General features: G+C 40.8%; 1 protein-coding gene across 1 annotated transcript in view; it reads left to right on the top strand.

The window, feature by feature from the left end:
* The window catches only part of LOC101838290 (ankyrin repeat domain-containing protein 30A-like), a 120181-nt gene that overhangs the window by 22182 nt on the left and 76954 nt on the right, over nucleotides 1-21045 (top strand). The window contains exons 5-8 of the mRNA XM_040746629.1: nucleotides 2380-2517; nucleotides 4240-4312; nucleotides 8163-8269; nucleotides 20450-20516. Coding sequence (XP_040602563.1) covers nucleotides 2380-2517; nucleotides 4240-4312; nucleotides 8163-8269; nucleotides 20450-20516 — 385 coding nt within the window. The remainder of the gene's footprint in view (nucleotides 1-2379; nucleotides 2518-4239; nucleotides 4313-8162; nucleotides 8270-20449; nucleotides 20517-21045) is intronic.

Genomic DNA, 21045 nt, shown 5'->3' with positions numbered 1-21045 from the left:
CAGTGGTACCACTCACTCAATGCTTAAAACCATAAAAGATGTCTATTTGTTGAACTGGTATGTACAGAGGAACTAATCTAACTTCAACTGGATAAACTTGAATTAGTGAAAGTAAGCTTTAGGAGACTGGTAAAAAGATGGCTTATTTCCTTCACACAAGAATAGGTTTATTTGTGCCTTTCTGATTCATTCATGACCTCAGGAATATTATTTATCACCATATATATTTTCTGATATGAACATAAGGATAATATTCCTTTTATCACTTAAGAATATTTGCATTATTTGTATGTATGAATGTTTTATTTGTATGTATGTATGATGTATGTATGTATATGCACCATTTGTCTGGCACTTATGGAGACAAAAAGGAATTGGGGTCACAGACAGTTGTGAACCACCTGACATGGGTACTAGGAACTGAAACTGGGTCTTCCCTACAAGAGCATTAAGTGCTCTCAATTACTGAGATATCTCTCCAGTCTGCCAAAATAAGGATAATGTTCTTGAAGAGTGGTTTTCAGATCACATACATAGCATTTATGTCAGCATCTAGCACAAGGCAGTCAGTCTCATTAATAAATCACTGTTACTAATGTTCTGTCTGCATGTGTGTCTGCGCACCACATGCATCTCTGGTACCCAAGGAAGTCGGAAGAGGGCGGCAGATCCTCTGGAGCTGGAGTTACATGTGATCCACCATATGGGTGCTGAGAACCCAGGTCCTATGAAAGAATAACAAGTGCTCTTAACTGCTGAGTTATTTCTCCAACCTGCTATTACCTTTACTACTAATATTTTTATTAATAACATTTGAAATAATACAAACCATGTTGGTCACCAAGTGAAGGCAGGTCTAAAGGAGTCCATAAATACACAGATAAAGAAATAGCAGATGTTTATTAGGGGGCACTCACACAATGATGGTCAATAACCCCCATGGTCTTCCTGCTCCTGAAAAAGAAGTCTCTGCCCTTCAGGGTGCTCTGACCACAACCCAAAAGAGAGCAATCCGGCCCCTCTTCTTCCTTATAAGGGGTCATGTCCACACACCCTAAGTCCACTGGCAGAACAACATGCCACTGCAAATAACTTTTCCTTATTTGACCTGTTGTTGCCTATGATTTACAGTATGTTACATCAGGCTAGGGAAGTAATGGAGACTGCTTCTTTTAATTTTTGTGCACTTCAGGTAACTGATGTAGGAACAGTGCTGTCCGTTGCATGGTGTGGGGGTTCTTTTTTTTTATTAATTTTTTTTATTTTCCATTTTAAATTTAGATAAGAAACAAGGTTGCTTCACAAGTCAGTACGAGGTCCCTCTCCCTTTCCCTCCCCTCCTCCCGTGCCCTCCCCCCATCCCCCCCGTTATCCCCTCATTCCCCCAGGGAGGGTGAGGCCCTCCATGGGGGTGTCCATAGTCTGTCATTTCATATAGGGCAGGGCCTAGACCCTTCCCCAAGAGTTCAGGGTGAGAGTGCACCTCACATTGTTCTATGGGAGTCCAGAGACCGTGTGTATACTTGGGATGGGTACTGATCTGCTGTCCAAGGCTCAATAGATTACCTAGGCCTCCTCACTGACACCCGAATTCAGGGGGTCTTGATCAGTCCCATGCTGGATTCCCAGGCTGATGCCTGGGATTCAAGAGTTAACCTTTGTCTGGTCAGCTGTTTCTGGGGGTTCAACCAGCCCAGTCTTAATCCCTTTGATCATCAGTCCTCCCTCTCTGATACTGGCTTTCTTGAGTTCAGCTCAGTACTTAACCAGCCAGTAAATGAAGTTTCTGTTTCCCAGACTCTCTGGCAATAGGATTGTAGGCTGGCACTCCCCAGATCTATGTCTAAAATCCATATATGAGAGGTGTGGGGGTTCTTATGAGTAGTTCTGCAGTGGCACAGGAGGGCTCTGGGTTCTTGCCTTTCAGCATTAGAGGTAACAGATCAGTGAATGACATTCCCCCCAGCGCCTCTGTCTGTTCCTAACTGCTGATGGCCACTCTAACACACAGGCAAGAGAGAAACTTTTTTTTTTTTTTTTTTTTTTGGTTTTTCGAGACAGGGTTTCTCTGTATTGTCTTGGAAGCTGTCCTGGAACTCGCTTTGTAGACCAGGCTGGCCTCGAACTCACAGAGATCCACCTGCCTCTGCCTCCCGAGTACTGGGATTAAAGGCATGCGCCACCAAGGCCCGGCCAAGAGAGAAACTTGAATAGTTGTTTACATGACTTTATTAAAGTGTGTCAGGAAGCCCTGTGTGGTGATACTTAACTGGTTTACATAGTGAGTACCAGGACAGCAAGGGCTATGTAGAGAGATCCTGTCTCAAAAATACAAATACAATACAGTGTGTCAGGGTGACATTACATTTGTTCTTTTAGGTCTGCCCTCATACATGCTATGAGAGCTCAGTCTAAAAATATCATCAGCCTTCTTCTCCAGCAAGGTGCTGATGCATCTTTGATGGATGTCTACGGAGCAACCGCACAAAGTCACACTGGTTTTGAAGCCTTTCAAGAGTAAGTTTTTATATTACAATACTGATTGACATCACACTGATATTTTAGTTGTTATAACCACCCCATGCTTATATAACCAATGAGATTTCACAGTCCAGTCTGTAAAATTTTGGAATGGTCATGAGTTGACTTCACAGACCAGGAACCAAGTGCAACACTGGACTAGGTTGGAGTAGTGAGAGACAGAGGACTTTTACTTTGGCAGTGCTCTTGATTAAACTGGGATTCCCATATGCTAGCTATGGTCTACCACTGAGATGCACTCCCAGCCCCTATCTCAGGAATGCTAAGTCCTTTGTCTTAGATCAGGGCACCACTCTTTCATTCCAATTATAAGACCCACAAAGGAGATATAAATAGTAAGTTGTCTAATTGGCTGTTTGGGTTTTTTAATGTCAAATTTAGCAGAAAATGTGGTTATTTTCTCATGAGTTCTCTCCCTCAACATAGTTTTTTATTATTTTTTATTTATTTTTATGTGTATGGGTATTTTGCCTGCATGTATGTCTAAGAATCTCTTGCATAACTGATGTCTACAGAGGCCAGAAGAGGGTGTCAGATCATCTGGCTCTGGAGTTACATACAGCTGTGGGCTGCCAGCTGACTGTTAGATTAAATGTGGATCCTCTGCAAGAGCAGCTAGTGTTATTAACCACTGAGCCAGCTCTCCAGTCCCCAGCTTTTATAGTTTTTAATGTTTAATTCTTTTTTTCTGGGGAGAGATGCCCAACAACAATGTCCAGACTTCCCTTTGAGTCATGTCCATCAGATTCTGACTACCATCTTCAAGGGTTTTCTCAGCTGAGTTGATTCAGGTAGCAAAAGCTCATTCAAAGAGGACATTTGTGCACATAAATTACCCCCAGGTCCTTGTCCTGCATTGGTTGTCATTTGTAGCTGTGGTATCTGAGGAAGAATGTCCCTCGAACATTTCTTGGGCTGAGGGAAATAGAAGCAGAAAGAGGAAACTGAAAGCTCGATTGTTTCAGAAGTTGACATAGAAACAAAGAAAAGCTGCCATGTAGCTGGCTATGGTAGTGCATGCCTTTAATCTCCCAGCACTCAGGGGGCAGAAGCAGGTGGGTCTCTGTGAATTTGGGGCCAGCCTGGCCCACATAGTGAGTTCCAGGTCAGCCAAGTATATATAGTTAGATTCTGTCTCAAGAAAGAAAGATTCTGTCGAAAGAAAGAAAGAGATAAAGAAGAAAGAAAAGAAAAGAAGCTGAGAGCTGACTCAGAAGTTTAGAATGCATCCTGAGAGCTGGCTCGACAGTTAAGAATGAATCCTGTGAGATGATTTGGCAGTTAAAAGCACATCCTGCTCTTGCTTACAACAACTGTAATCCTAGTTCCAGGGGCTCCGATCGCATTGTTGGGCCTTTATGGTCACTTAAGGCTCACATCATGTATCCCCCTGCAACATAATTTAAAACTTAAATTTAAAAATATTTTTAAATGCCATTTAAAATCTAGGTGACAGTCAGGTGGTGGTGGCAGCACACACCTGTAATCCAAGCACTCGGGAGGTAGAGTCAGAAGGATCTCAGTGTTTAAGACCAACCTGGTCTGTAGAGTGAGTTCCCAGACAGCCAGGAATACACAGAGAAAGCCTGTCTCAAATAAACCAAACCAAAACAAAACAAAACAAAAATTAGATGGCTTACTTTTCTTAGGATTTTGACAAAATCAAGCTCACTTCTCACTGTAGTTTTTACTCTTCAGGCTTTCCAAAGGCTCCGTTTCCAAGCATCTTGAGCCTACAACAGGAGAGGACGGACATAATTTTGGTATCAAGGTAAAAAGTTCATTTGTGATGCTGACTTTTGTAAATGAGATCTTACAGTGAGTGGCCCCCAAGTGTGACCTGGGCAGGATTAGACAGACACTGGTAAGAAAACACCCTAAGTCACAACATCAAGGGACCTACTGAATGAGGTCACAGGGAGTTGAGAAATATACTTTGTCTGTAAAGGTGGTTCATGAAACTGTGAGATTCTCAGAGTTTCAGGTTAACAGCTAGAGTTTGGTAAGGGTAACCTGGAAACTCACATTTTTTTTTAGTTTAAGCTTGGTTCATTGTTGTTTTAACATTAATATTTGAAGTCTCTGTACAAAATCTTTGTCCCTCTATAAACATTCTTCACACTGTTGGAAGGCTTGGGTCAGTTGTCTGCCATTTCATGGGGTTCCAGACCAGGATTTCCTTTACTCTGTTGTTGTATCCTGCCTGAATGTAAGGATTGTATATGAAGCTTCTTCTCTGCTAAGTAGGGATGCAAGCCCTGTCCACCCAGGGACTCAGAAATCTTTAACTTGAGGATGTAATAGAGCAACATGAAGGTTGTGAATTGGGTGGGGAGAATGTTCTTATTCAGGACATCAAAGTATGCTGTGCCTGGGCCCAAGATCAAGGCCAAAGGTAACAAGTATGAGGTACCTGATTTCCATGAAGGGTTAATAGGAAACCATACTTTGACTTAGATTTAATTTGGGTATGTGAATCACCGAGGACCAAGGATGTCTTGCCCAAGTAGTCAGGAATGGATGCACAGCACTCTAATAATGGTAGAAACTGTCTTACATACTTCTCTTAGAATCCCAAGAACTTTCTGGAATGAGACCTGTAGATTGAAGTTTCTGTCCTGTCTGGTCCTGCAGCCCTTTAGTCCCAAATAAACGCACAGGCTTATATTAAATATATACTGTCTGGCCTATTGCTCAGTTTTATTACTAACAAGCGCTTACAACTTAAATTAACCCATAATTCTTATCTATATTTAGCCCCGTGACTTGGTACCTTTTCTCAGTAAGGCATTCTCATCTCACTTCCTCTCCTTCTGGCTGGCGACTACTCTCTGCCTTTCCTCTTCCCAGAATTCTTCTCGTCTGGTAACCCTGCCTATATTTTCTGCCTAGCTACTGGCCAATCAGTGTTTTATTATTAAACCAATACAAGTGACAAATCTTTACAGTATACAAGAGCATGGTCCCACATCAGAGATTTGTGAAAATATATATTAATGCTTATATCCTAACAGTGTGGCTGAGCAAACAGAATTCCAAGAAGTAATCTAGTGCCAGAATAAATGAAAAGGAAACAACAGTGAGGTTGTAATCATTGCATCTGATTTTACTCCAAGTTTCTTCCAATGAGCAATTTAAACCATAGTGAGGTCATAACTATGAAGAGTCACAGCTGTACTTGTTTTTCTTGTTTTAGACTTTGCAGTCTTACGTTTTGCTGGTAACTGGCATTGCCCTTAGGTGGCTCTTGAGACTCTGAGACTCAGAGGGGGTAGACTTTATTCTAGAATAAGAGTACACTAACTGGAGAGAATAGGCCACTGTGTACCCTTACCGTGTCAGCAGACATCTATATTCTTGACATGGATGCATCTGAGTAAAATCTAATTGCATTCTTTCTGGGAACATCTCTCCACAGTGATTGAAGTGTGCATGCTATAGCAGAGACTGAGCAGTGGGTTCACATGAGGTTTGGGGAGGGTTAGCTCCCCCCCACAAGTCATTAATGAGAGGAATCGCTAAAGTTCTCAAGTATCACAAATTGTGAAGCCTTAATTTTTCCATTGGCCTTCATGAGACGACAGGATCTTGTTTTTCTCTTGAGTTCCCCTGCCATTTTTATCTGTATCCTTGGGTGACCCATTCACTCTCTGCTTCTGAATTAGAATGATTACATCTAATTCTTACAGAGATAGCAGAGCCCTTTCTTTATCTTCATCTATGTGTCTGGTAATGTCCCATAACTTAAGAGAGAGTCCAGATGTAACAACTTATCATTAGTCCATGTTTAGTGCAATTCCCAAAGCTGGCACTGACAGTACCAATTCCTTTAGCTTTGGAGATTTCCGTCAACATAAATTTCTACACAAGTTTGTTTAATAAGGAGTCCTGGATTATTAGTGAAGACAAGGAATGAAATAAACACATTGAAAAGAAAACTGGCATTTTCCCTTGTCATGTCAAGAATTATCCCAAGACCCTCAGTGGTCACTTGCAGTCATTCAAAAATGACTGTCACCAGTCTTTCAAAAACTATTTCTTAAGTTGATCATCCTTATCAATGTTAAAGTATGTAATTTCAGATTATTTATTTTGAGGCACTACATCATCAATAAATAGATAACAAACCAAGGAAACACTGTAAATAGGAAAGAAGGCTTTTGAAAAGAAGGAATTTAGATTAGCATTTCTTAAACTTTCTAAATGGAGCCTTCTGTTCATTCAGTACATCCTTTCAGTCTGAAAATTCTGATTGCCGGTTTTCGTTTTTTGTTTTTTTGTTTTTGTTTTGTTCAACTGGAGTGCGGAGGTGCTGTTTTTTCCCTAACTTGTGTTTTTATTAGAAATGTCACAGTTTTCAGGTAATTATAGATACCTTTGATTGGCTAACAGAATTACTTCTTTTTACCAATAAAATGAATGTTGTTATTATGTGGTGATTATGAAAAAGTTAAGTATAAGAAAGGTATAGGTATTGTTAGCAGTATACTAACCAAGGGAAGATATTATTAAAAGACAACCATCTAGATTTCCCCAAGAAGAAATTCACGTAAATTTATCCATTCAAACACATGACAACATCTAACAATCAAACAAGTAGATTTCCCCAGTGTCCCACTAGGAGAATGGGTGCCAGGTATTGACAGCAGGGGCCCTGACACCTTAAATGCAATTGAATTAAATGAGTATTTTCCATAACTTCAAGAGATTGTTGACATGATTGGAAAGGTCTTCATGGTGTTTCTGAAACTTGGCTTCCTTAACTCTAGACATTTGCCACCAAGCATGGGGCAGAAGAGACAGGGAGTCTTGAGATGTGAGTTGGAATGGTAGGTGCTTTGGACCATTAGGGACCACAAGAACCAAACCCTGGAGAAGCTACTAGCTGGCTCCTCTAACTAATGGCCTGTTAAAGCACATGGGCCAACGTGGTTGTCTCATCCAGGAGGAAACACTCTAGAGGCCAGGCTACTACCACCATGGGCCAGTGTGTTACCAAGTGCAAGCATCTTTCAGTCCTGGGCAGCGAGCTGCAACAGACAAGGGGACAGCCACCCCTGAGGAATAGGTGTAGTGACCATGCAGGGATATCCTTGTCAACAGGACCTACGAGGAAAAAGCTGCCCCTGAGGCTTGCCAGTTGCTTTCCTGTTGACTAGATATGAACTTAAAATGGTTTACCCCTGCACAATGCACGGTTTTGTAATGTTCTCAATCACTTTGGGACAGAAACTGAGCAAGCCTGCTCTAGCACTGAAGAGCTAGCTTACGACTTCAATAAACACTCCATGTAAACACTAGGGTTTTGGCCTTTAGAATCAAAGAGCCCCAGCTCAGCCAGCACCTCTTATAAATGGAAACAAGTGTCATGATAAATGTAATAGATGTAATAGGAGCAAAGGGTCCAGAAACAGGGGAGCCATGGAAGGATTTTGGGGGAGCCTGTGTAGTGGCACTAGTCAGTCAGGGGGGCTTTCACAGTAGGGCACCATCTGGAGGGAGGAGGGACCACAGGAGGGACCTGTGTCCTATGCTCCAGCCACAGGTCCATTAATAAGATGCCAGTGCAGTTGGGAAATATGTAATTTGTTGAGTTCTTGGCCTTTTTTCTTTTGTAACAGGATGACTGCACACCATGTACATACCCCACCCAGGACAGCAAGGAAAGGATGGCACAATTGCCAGCAAAGGAAGAGGAAAACACAGACGCAGCTGACAAGCTGGGGAGGTACAGCTGCTTGCACATTCCCTTAGTTAAAACAAGCTCAAGGGTGTTGTTATGGGATGGCTGCAGTAGTTCAGTAACATTAAACTTGTAAGAAGAAACTAATTTGCAAGTATTGGTAGTTATTGAAAATCATGACAACAAAACAAAGGTTAATTATAGCAGCAATTATATGAGTGGGCAAGACAAGACAACAAAGTACTGTAATTTATGTTCCCTTAAAACTGCCTGATATTTACCATTTGCAGCCTGACTGTTCATATGAGCTTAGACCAGTGAAAAGGGATCCCAAGGGCTGCTTTCCTTTTTCCTTCTGAAGTGTGTTTATGGGGAGAAAATCATTTTACTGGATAAAAAAATCATAGGTGTGTGAAAAAGTCATAGGTGTGTGAAAAAAAAAGTCATAGGAAGTCCGATATAGAGGGAAATGCTGAGAGACCAGAGAGAAGGAGCAAGCCACAGCACACCTTACCTCCTTAGCCCAGTCACCTCGCTTCCTGTCTTTCTGTACAGACCTCCAGACCTCTATGGTTAGCTAATGGCAAACTCTATCCTCTGACCCTCAGACAGGCTTTATTTGTCCAAGCAAGATATCACCACAGTATGCGATTTTTGAAAAAGTCCTATGTGTGTGATAAAAGAGAGAATTAGTTTAGTTCCTAGCTTTTGCTGGGTGTGTGACTTGGGACCATTCATGACGGTATTCTCTGACATGAGGAGTGTGGAGCATGCTAGAGGTGGCTGCAAGACACCATCACTTCACTCAGTGCTGCTTTCAGACTGTCAGTGTCATTCATTTAGCTACTCTGCTATTGCTATTAGTGGTTTTTTGCAAATATATTTTACTTTTTGTCCTTTACCTGACCTCCAGTACATTCCATGATACAGAACTCTCCACTGGCCTTCATTCCCATACCCATGACCCATGTAGAGAACTCGTAAGCATAATGGTCATGCTATGACTGTTCTATCCAACTTAGACACACACAAAATCCACAGCAATCACTTATAGAATAGTTTTAGCAGAGTTACTATCCATGGAAAGCTTTTTGATTAATACAAAGTAAATTGTAATTCCACAGTGTGCTAAGAGACTTTCTCTTTTATCTGTCTCTGTTCATAGCTCTGAAGATAATTTGTGAAAATGAATACTTAAGCTCCAAAGTTATTATGTTCCTATATGCAAATTTCCAGTTCTACTGGGACAGCTAAGATACCAAATAAACCAAAATATGCTACCACATGAACAGACTGAAAGACAAAAGCCACATGTTCATCCTATTAGGTACAGAAAAGGTCTTTGACAAAATCTAGTGCCCCTTCATGATAAAAGTCCTGGAGACACTAGAGATACAGAGGGCATATCTTAGCATAATAAAGACAATTACAATCCCACAGCCAACATTAACCTAAATGGAGAGAAACTCCAAATATTTACACCAAAATTAGGAACAAAGCAAGGTTCTCCTCTGTCTCCATACCCCTTCAATATAGTGCTTGAGGTCTTAGGGCAACCAGACAACTTATGGAGACCAAGGGAATGAGACTAGGAAAGGAAGAAGCCCAAGTATCCTTATTGCAGCTAATATGACTTTGTACTTAAAAGAGCCTACAGTTTCATCAGGAAATTTCTACAGCTGATAAACACTTTCAGCAAAGTGGTTAGATACAAAATTAGCACACACAAAAAATCAGTAGCCTTCTATTTTAGATATGGTTTCTATTGCTGCGAGGAAATACCATGACCATAAAGCAACTTGGGGAAGAAAGGGTTTATCTAGCTTACACTTCCACATTGCTGTTTATCACTGAAGGAAGTCAGGACAACAACTCACACAGGGCTGGAACCTGGAGGCTGGAGCTAATGCAGAGGCCAAGGAGTGGTGCTGCTTACTGGCCTGCTCAGTCTGCTTTCTTATATAATTCAGGACCACCAGCCCAGAGGTGGCATCCCCCAACATGGCCTGGGCCTCCCCCATTAATCACTAATTAAGAAAATGCCCCACAGCCAGATCTTATGGAGGTGTTTTCTCAATCAAGGTTCCTTCCTTTCAGATAACTTTAGTTTGTGTGTCAAGTTGACAGCAGACTAGCTGACGTAGCTTCCTATATACAAATGACAAAGAAAGAAATTAGAAACAGTGCCTTTACTAATAGCCTCAAAAATATCTTGGGCAACTCTAACCATGCAAGTGAAAGACTTGTATAATAAAAACTTTAAGACACTGAAGAAATTGAAGAAGACATCAGAAGATGGGAAAGTCTCCCATGCTCATGGATCAGTAAAATTAATAAAATGAAAATAGCCATCCTACCAAAAGCAATCTATAGATTCAACACAATCCCCATCAAAATTATAACACAGTTCTTCACAGAAACTGAAAAAACCCAGTTGCCAGCTTCATATGACAACACACACACACACACACACACACACACACACACACACACACACACGGGATTGCTAAAAAATAGTAAAAGAACTGCTGGAGGTATCACCATTCCAGACTTCAAGTTGTACTATAGACATAGTAACACAAAGTAGCATGGTATTTGCATTAAAACAGACATGTTGATCAATGAAATTGAATCAAGGAACCAGACATAAGTTCACTCACCTGAATTTTGCCAAAAATACACACTGGGGAAAAGACAGCATCTTCAACAAATGGTGCTGATCAAACTGAACAGCTGCATGTAGAATAATACAACTAGATATTCATCATCCTGCACAAAACTCCAAATGGATCAAGGACTTCAACATAAGTCCAGACACATGAATCTTGTAGGAGAGAAAGTAGGAAATAGTCTTGAGCTCATGGGTACAGGAAAAGCCTTCTTGAACAGAATGCTGATATCACAGGCCCTGAGAGCAACAATTAATAAATGGGACCTCATGAAACTGAAAAGCTTCTGTAAGGCAAAGGACACCATAGTTCACACAAAGCGGGAAACTAAAGGATGGGAGAAAATCTCTACCAATTACATGTCTGATGCAGGGCTAATATCTAAAATATATAAAGTACTAAAAACAAAACCCTTTGGCATCAAGAAAACAAATAACCCAATTTAAAAATGGGATACAGAGCAAAGCAGAGTGTTCTCAAAAGATGAAACACAAACGACTGAGAAACATTTAAAGAATGTTGAACATCCATAGTCATTAGGAAAATACAAATTAAAACTATTTTGAGATTTCATCTTACATCAATCAGAATGGCTAAGATCAATAAAACAAATGACAGCTCATCCTGGCAAGGATGTGGGGGAAGGGAAACATTTATTTATTTTTGGTGGGAGTGAAAACTTATACTGCCGCTATGGAAACCAATGTGGCAGATTCTCAGGAAGCGGGGAATAGATCTGCCTCAAGATTCAGGTGTACCACTCTTGAGCACATACCCAAAGGACTCAGCATCCTACTCTACAGATACTTGCTCATCCGTGTTCATTGCTGTTATATTTGCAACAGCCAGGAAATGGAAACAACTCAAACATCCTTCAACCAACAAATGAACAATGAAAATGTGGTACATACTATGGAATACTACACAGCTGAAAATAAGGAATTGTGAACTTTGCAGGTAAGTGGATGGAGCTAAGAAATATCATATTGAGGGGGTAACTAGACCCAGAGAGATAAATGCCATGTGTTCTCTAATTGAAGGCTCCTAGCCTGTGGTAACTACAGAAACAAGGATAGTAAAACAGGACCATTTCCAGGAAGAGGGTTTTGGAAACAAGAGAGAAAGAGGAATGTGGGGTTCAAATGATCTGACAGAGGAAAGGGGAAAAGAGGATCTTCTGGGGGGAGGAAGGTGATAAATAAAGGAGGCTAAAAAGTCACAAGGAATGATACTACTATTCATAATTTACCAAGAAAATCTACGTTACATATAATTCAGTGCATAAACATACATATGTAGTTTTAAAGAACTTCTCTTATCTGGATTGATAATGCACCCTCCAAGAGCCAATGTCCACCAACCAAAACCCCAGCACCAGACATGAGAACCCCTTTTTTGAGTTGTTATCCAAGGATGTCCAAGAAATTCCTAAAAGATACATTTTGTTTCTGTTGTCCCTGGTTGTTCCCCAAAGGTAGCAGGTAAGTCCCTATTGCTGAAGACACCATGTTCAGAGACCTTTGAGCTAGAACTGACCCAAAGCCTCCTCCCTAGCAATAGCTTTCACAAAGCCAGAAGGCATTATGCAAGCTTCCACAGAAGAGAAACAACAAACAGTCCTACCCAGCTATTGATGCCTGTGAATCATACCAATGGCAAGAATGGTGTAATAACCTTAGGAGTGCAGTGGTGGCAACCCACAGCTCAACAAGAGGGAAATCATGCCTGGTACTGGAAACCTAGTCAACTGCTAAATGCTAGTGAAGTTATGGATCTTGGAGGAGAATCTGCAACCACTACTTTACTATACCAGCACAATTCCTAACAACAATCTATAAACATTTGTCCTTATACAAACAGGTAAGTGAAGTCTTCATCCATCATCAAGGAAATTTTCCTTTGTAACTGCCAGAGACAACTATAGAAAACTACAACTAATCAAAACACAGAGTTGTGGAGCTCAGTCCCAATACATGCATTTATAAAAGAAGCCCACACCTAAAGTCCAGAGAACACTGTGGAAGAGGGAATGGAAAAATTGTAAGAATCAAAACAGGTAGTTTGGTGTGAGACTGTGTCTCCTGGTAATGTCAGAAGCCACAAACACAGACTCTCATTAACATGACAGCCCAAACATGTGCTGAATGAGGACAATACCAGTGTCCATGCCTACATGGACAGGAAAAGCCCACTCAGCCTTATGCTTACACAGAACTATAGGCAACCGAGGAAAGCTGGGAGTGAGGGAGGTTGCTTCCCCAGGGAAGAGCACAGCAATTAATTATCCAGTTCCAAATGGTCATCCCTGAAACATACAAGTAACGTAATAATGGGGTGGGTTTTATGTTGGTGTGTGTGTGTGTGTGTGTTTGTGCATGTGTGAAATAAACGCCATGAATTTGAAGAATAAGAAAGGTTATATGGGAAGGTTTGGAAGAAGTAAAGGGAAGGAATAAATGTTGTAATTATAATCTCAAAAACTTTGAAAAATTGTGAATTTTCAGTTGTTGCTGCTGCCATGCCCCACTCTGCCATCATGAGTCTAACCCTGAATCCATGAACCCCATTAGACACAGCAATAAAAAGTAAGGCGGGCAGATCTCTGTGAGCCAAGCCAGGGCTACAAAGTGAGAACCTTTCTCAAAATAGCCAGCCAACCAAGCAAGCAAGGTGGTTAAGTATGAAGGGACAGAAGCAGTCCCTCCGACTCGGGCCTTGGCATTGACTTGTGTCCATGCACAGCAGTGATTTATTAGTGCTGTAATTACTGACAGTCATGTTGAGGTAATGAGAATTTATGGTTACAAATGACTGTCTTGTCTCCTCTGAACCGTGTGTCACAGAAATAAAGCAGGCACTAATCTAACTTAAGACATCATCTCTGTGAGTGCAGTCATTCGTTGTTGAACCTGTGAGAACACATCTTTGTGATTCTAAAGTAGTTCAACGTTAGAGAACAAAAGTACACTGTTACTTTCTAATTCTCTGCTCCCCGTTCAAGTCATCAAATCTTGACAATTCCTTGGTAAAGAAAGCCAATTGAATTCTTGGTTTTTAGAAGAACATGAACATAAGAAAAGAAACTTGTCTGTGAGGAAACAATCCTGAGTACTTTCCATGCTGTGAAACTAATCCAGTTTCTGGTCTGAGCTTCCTTCCTTTATGGTCATTTCACCTACAATTTTACTTTCTCTTCTTTGACTGGAAACTTAGCAAGGAACTTCTGGTGCCTACACTCATAATACTCACTCTCATAATACATAAAATTAGCCTTCAACTAGTTAACGTCCTTGCTTAATTTTTTCATAAAACTACTAAAATATTGATTTTGTTTCTCCTTTTATCACACATGGCAAAAGTCAAGTTGCTTTAGAACACCAAGAGAAAGAACTTGAAATTTGTGAAGATTGCAACCCAAGTAAGTACCCAATAGTGGATTAGCTCAGACCCACCTATTCTTGATAAAATAAAGTAGGAGTAAGAAAGACTTGTCAAAAAAAGTAACATGAAATCAGTGTACAAATTGAGTCTGTATTTGTGTGCAGGCATGTGTGTGTGTGTGTGTGTGTGTGTGTGTGTGTGTGTGTGTGTGTGTGTGTGTTACTCTATTGTTGATCTGAATCCTTAGCCTTCCTTGTATTCTGTTCTGGGGAAATACCTAATAAAGCCCAACTATTTGTTTTCCTTAAGTAAAGTGAGGGAGGCTGTGAAGTTCTCTGGTTATAGAGATCCCCTTCATTTCCTGCTGCTACAACTAAAAATACCCTGAAAAAGGCAGTTAGAGGGAAAAGGCTTTATTTTAGCTTACAAGTCCGTCTTAGCAGGGAGTGGAGAGAGCCAAGATAACTGGTCACATTAAGCCTGTGGTCAGAAGAGAGCAGCAGCAGATATGCATATACTTGTGTTCAGCTCCTTTGTCTACTGTTGCAGAGTTCAGGATCTGTTGTACAGGGAGGGAATAGTGCTACCCTCAATGGTAAGGTCTTCCCATTTCAGTCAACAAAGCAAAGGTAATCTCCACAGGATAACCTAATGAGATACTCCACCCAGGTGACTAGATTGTGTCAGACTGACCACTAAAAACCACCATCATACTGTCACTGCTACATTCTAGAAGCTTAAGCAACATAACAGGTTTCTTTTTTTTTTTAGTTTAATGTTTATAGGTGCCTTGCCTACGTAAATGCCTATGTACCCTGTACATATCATATCCCCCAGAGGCCAGAAGAGGGCGTCAGAGTCCCTGGAACTGGAATTAACAGATAGTTCTAAACTGCCATGCGGATTCTAGGAACTGAACTCAGGTCTTCTGGAGAAGCAATCAGTGCTCTCAACTGCTGAGCCATCTCTTCAGCTCCAATGGTTTCATTTCTACAATTTTCCTATCATATGCTAACTTTCTCAAATGTCTACCGTGCCTTTCTAGGCATCTGTCTATAGGTTATGGTTAAGAGTGGATAAAAATATAAAGGGATGTTCTTTCTGTGTGATCTTTCCATTGGAGGCAAATGGAAGAGGCTGTTAGCATCTTTTGGGACAGGTACAGGGAAAGAATGATTCCAGAGAGAGCCTTTCCCCTGCTGTGCAATGCAGTGCCTGCACACCAACCTTCCCTGTGGTGTCACTCCATCTTGCACAGCACAGCAATGAATGAAAATCTAGAGAAGCCGTGTTTTCTTATATTTTTGGTTGTGAGCCTAGCCTTTAACAGCTGAGCCATCTCTCCAGCCCGAGAAGCCGTGTTTTCTAATAACAAAATAAAAACAGAATTGTCCCTATTGTCCTTATTGGAGGTTGCATGGTTTGCTGTCAGTCTGGTGGGTTCACTTGTGACTATGCAGGTGGGCAGCCACATTTACCCTCATGGATTACATTTTGAGACATTTCTTTCTGCCACCTTTCATTTGAAGTATAGAAGAAGTTAGGTTAAGAGCTCTCAGTGCATTGACCTCCACAATGGTCTACTTGACCTTCCTGGTAGAGCACTGTCAACTGTGGTTCTAAGGAGAGCCATTCTACCCAAGATGCCTCCGCCATATAATGTAAAGATTACACACCCCCAATTTCTTCTAATATAGTTTTCCTTTATCTTCAGAAGCAGAAACGTGTCCTGAATGCTACTCTAAAACAAGGTAAGATGCAATTAATTGTTTAAGGCAGTCTTTAGTGAATGCAGAGAAAAGAAACTAATATTTGTTACATACTCTCTGGACTAGACTCAATATGATGTATATACCACTTGTCGTCTCAGAGAAGTTACAGAATGTATGCAAAGTATCCAGTGATGACATATTTCTCATGCTAGATAGTGGTGGTGCACACCTTTAAACCCATCACTTAGAAGGCAGAGGCAGGTGGATCTCCATGAGTTTGAGGTCAGCCTGGTCTACAGGTGGACCAATGGAATTGAATCGAAGACCCTGATATTAATCCACATATCTATGAACACCTGATTTTTGAGAAAGTAGCTAAAATTTGTATAATTTTAATTAATGGAAAAAAGAAAGCACCTTCAAGAAATGGTGCTGACATGACTGGATGTCATTATGTAGAAGAATGCAAATAGATCTGTATCTATCACTGTGAACAAAACTCAAGTCCAAGTGGATCAAAGAACTCTACATAAATCCAACCTCACTGAACCTCAAAGAAAAGAAAGTGGGAGGTACCCTTGAATGCATTGGCACAGGAGACCACTTTCAAAATAGAACATTAGTAGCACATACACTGAGAACAACAATTAATAAATGGGACCTCCTGAAACTGAGAAGCTTCTATAAAGCAAAGGACACTGACAACAAGACCAAAGGCAGACTACAGAATGGGAAAAGATCTTCATCAACTCCACATCTGACAAAGGACTGATCTCCAAAATATACCAATAATTCAAGAAACTAGACATCAAAAGACCAAATAATCCAATCAAAAATTGGGGTACAGACCTAAACAGAATTCTCAACAGAAGAATCTCAAATGGCCAAAAGACACTTAAGGAATTGCTCAACATCCTTAGCCATCAGAGAAATGTAAATCAAAACAACTCAGAGACAAACAACATCTTACAACTGTCAGATTGGCCAAGATCAAAAACTCTGATGACACCTTATGCTGGAGAGGATGTGGAGTAAGGGGAACACTCCTCCATTGCTGTGGGAGTGCAAAGTTGTACAGAAGCTTTAGAATTCAATATGGCAGTTTCACAGAAAATTGGGAATTTATCTACCCCAAGACCTAGCAATACCACTTTTGGGCATATACCCAAAGAATGCACACTCACACCACAAGGACATTTGCTCAACTATGTTCATAATGGCGTTATTTATGATAGCCAGAACCTGAAATCAACCTAGATGTCCCTCAACCGAAGTATGGATAAGGAAAATGTGATTCATTTACACAATGGAGTACTATTCAGCAGTAAAAAACAATGACATCTTGAAATTGGCAGGCAAATGGATGGAACTAGAAAAAGCCATCCTGAGTGAGGTAATCCAGACCCAGAAAAACAAATATGGTATGTAGTCATGCATAAGTGTTTATTAGACATAAAGCAAAGAATAACCACCATATGGAACAACCACAGAGAAGCTAGGTAACAAAGAGGACCCTAACAGAGACATACACAGATCTGCCTAAGAATGGGAACAAAGACAAGATCTCCTTAGTAAATTGGGAGTGTGTGGGGGCAGGGGAGCAGGGAGACAGACAGGGAAGTAGGGAAAAATATATAGCTCAAAAAATGGCAAAATAAAATAATGAAGTAAATAATACATGTTGTATAAGTAATATTCAAAATCTCTTTGGAAGATATTCCACTGGCTTTTCTACTTACTGCCGTGAGCTGCCGTATCAGTCTAGTTCTAGGCCACTTTTTTCTAGTCTATTATCTTTCTTTTTTTTAAGTGACTTTGATAGTTTTTTTATTTTTAATCTATTTTCTTTTCCAATGAATATACTACTTTTATCGATGATTACTCCTTTTGGCTTCTCTTTCATTATTTTTGTATACCTGGCTGCTAAGTATTCCTTTGCTTGTACAGTTTCATAACTAGGTTGTTTTGGGGACTAATCAAACCACCCACAACGGTTTCTTGAACCTGTGTTCAGAATCTTGCCCAGATGGCTGCTCTGTTGGAAACTCTGTAACTAAAGGATTCTGCAATAGCTTCTTTGGATATACTAGGTGGCAGCAGTCAGGCTCATGACCCTTAAGTCTATGGCCAGTATGCACCCCCCCCATAGTGATGAGTATCTTAGTAAGCTGGTGGGTGAATATGGAGAATCCCAGTGAAGAGAATAAACATGGAAGTGACAATGAGGTCACTCTGGGCTATCCCAACAGCATTAACAGAACAAACCGGGTGTGTGAGGAACAAGTTATAGGTGGTTCTCATGTTTCAGGAAAGAGATGAATACTTTGGGAATTGTAGCCCATGTGATAAATATGTGGAAATTCTTGATACAGAATGGTGGGGAATCTAGAAGAGCATATTAGAATAGAGAATTCAAAAGAATTCTTGGGGGAAGCTCTTTTTTGTTAGACTGTAGAAACTGACAAAACTCAAGATTTCTGTTAAATGATGCTGAAATGACTTCAGGTACTCAGTGAGTTTGTAGTAGGTAGCATTTTGCTCTCACCTCCTTCAATGTTAATTTATACACAGTCATCCAGGAAAACGCAAATTGAGTCAATGGCCGAGAGAAGTGGGATCAGGTCAACCTGTGGCCAGGGTGCTGGTGCTCCAGAGGATTTGGCAGACTCAGAAAATGTCCTGTAATCTTAATCGTTTGAGGCAATTCTTACCTTGGTAACTGTGCTTTCATAGGACTGAGATTTAAGGTCAGAGAACTTTCGGATTAAATGCAATGGTGGTTGACTCTGAGTCACCAATAATGCACTGGCATCCCATTGAGGAAAGAAAGAAAAATACTTCCCTTTGGAGACATTTAACCTGGAACAAGTCCGTATTTGAGTTCTCTACGCCCACGTTCCCACCCTGTGAGTGTCTATCCCTTGACAAAGGTATTTTTTCTCTCTTTATTGAACAACACAGCATCACATGGGGAAGAATAGGACACTTCACAGAAATCTTCTACAGGGCTTACAAGGGATGAAATCATCCGCTCCAGTTGGCCCAGACAACAATCAGTAATACAAACATTATTGTTTACCAACCAATACCAAATGTTGATATTAACATTTATGGTAAACATTCACTTGCAGAGATTGCTCTTAACCTTTGTATTTGCTGCTTTCAGCGAATGATACACTTGTATTAAATGGGTCGGGAGCATGGAGTAGTATATAATTTAAGATTACAGCTAATAGCGTAGGATGTAAAAGTTGATAATGTGGGAAATCCAAGTCAAGTGAGTGTGATTGTCACATGGTTCTTTTTTTAAAGATTTATTTATTGTTATTTTATGTGCATGGATGATTTGCCTTCATGTGTGTCTGAATGTGCCTACTTCCTGTGGAGGCTGGAGGAGGATATCAGATCTCTGGGAACTGGAGTTACAGTTGTAAACTACCATATGGGTGCTTGGAATGGAACCCAGGTCCTCTGGAAGAGCAGCCAGTGCTCATAACTGCTGAGCCATCTCTCCAGCCCATGGTTCTGTTTAAAAGCAGGCTAAACAAAGGCTGAGTACACAATCAGACAGCAGTCTTAGCGCTGTCCTCTATGTGACCTCTAGGTGTATTATTAATCTGGTGTGAGGTCCAGCCAAAGCTCCCGCCTTTCAGAATGTGAGGGTGGTTTTATCATGATGCATTGCCATGGAGAATATGCCTGAGCCCTGAAGAAGGAGGGTGTGGGTGTGTGAGTGCACAGCTGCTCCTGGGGAATCAGAACCCACCGCCAGCTTGTTTCCCCACATACCCTCCAGTGCGGATGTGTGCCCAAGGGTGATTGTTATTGTTTGCTGGTTTGTGAAGCGCTGAAATGAAGGTCATCTAAAAAAACATTGGTTTTGTAATTGTTGATATTTTAGTCTTTCTGAAAGGACTATGGTCAGTAATGGTGTAGACACATGATCTTTAACTATCCTCCATCCACTTTGTGACATTTCAAAGATTCCATCCGTTCCAGGAGACACTGTGCTGTCTTAAGGGGAGGCAAAGCAGTGGCATCTCCCAGTCTGTGGTTTCAACTATGAAGAATCACGACGTCTAATTCTGAATTACAGTCATTAAACAGGAGACAGCAAAGAAAGAGCACGATATATTTGAATCTTGTGTTGTATTTTTTACAATTCAGGCAGCAAAAATATGTGTGAGCCAATAGCTGGGTTTTCATATCAGCCTTCAGGAGAGGAAATTTGTGAAGACAAATTATGGGGACTCTGCCAATATATGGTCCACCATTCTTTGTCGTGGGTATGTGACCGAGCCTCCATAAATAGTAAGTAGAGAGCTGAAGCAAAAAGACACAACAATCACTTGTTCACTTGTTTTTAACAGAGATCGACTTTAGCATCTCATAAAGAGATGGTATTTAGTATTCAGGTAACTAGTAACTGAAACACCCTCTTCTTGTTCATTTTTATTCTTAAGCCTCGCCCACAAACTTAGAAATCCCAAGCCCACAACAGAAGAAGATGAACATAGCTTCAACTCCAAGGTAAAATGCCCCTTTGTGAGATTAGTTTTCTCTTCTGAATTTTGGGATTTTATTATTATTATTACTTGTTCTTAAACTCATTGCTTTTCAAAAGCTGACCAGAGAAAAACCTTTATAATTGTGACCAGTTGAGTTTGGGGTTTGGCTTGTTTATTGGTTTTACTTTGAGAAATGCTAGAGGTAATAAATGCTCTCAAGCAGTGGGATTGGATTCAGGCATGGAAAACATATAATGGAAAGAGTTTTATAAGGCATAGTTTTCACATTAGAGCAAATGTGAAATTTGAGCCAGGAACTTTGGGATAAATATACATCACTGTGGTTTAATATATTGTACTGGGGGCTGGAGAGATGCTCGGTGGTTAAGAGCACTTGTTGCTCTTGCAGAGGACCCAATGAATGGTGGCTCACATTCATCTGTAGCTCCAGTGCCACGGAATCCGATGACTTCTTCTGACCTCCACAGGCACCATGCATGCACGGGTGCACAGATATTCATGCAGGCAAGCACCCATACGCATAAAATAAA

The sequence above is a fragment of the Mesocricetus auratus genome, unplaced genomic scaffold (genome assembly GCF_017639785.1).
Source record: "Mesocricetus auratus isolate SY011 unplaced genomic scaffold, BCM_Maur_2.0 Super-Scaffold_100006, whole genome shotgun sequence".
NCBI lineage: Eukaryota > Metazoa > Chordata > Mammalia > Rodentia > Cricetidae > Mesocricetus > Mesocricetus auratus.
The sequence above is the reverse complement of the archived record's forward strand: the minus strand, read 5'-3'. Positions and strand labels throughout refer to the sequence as shown.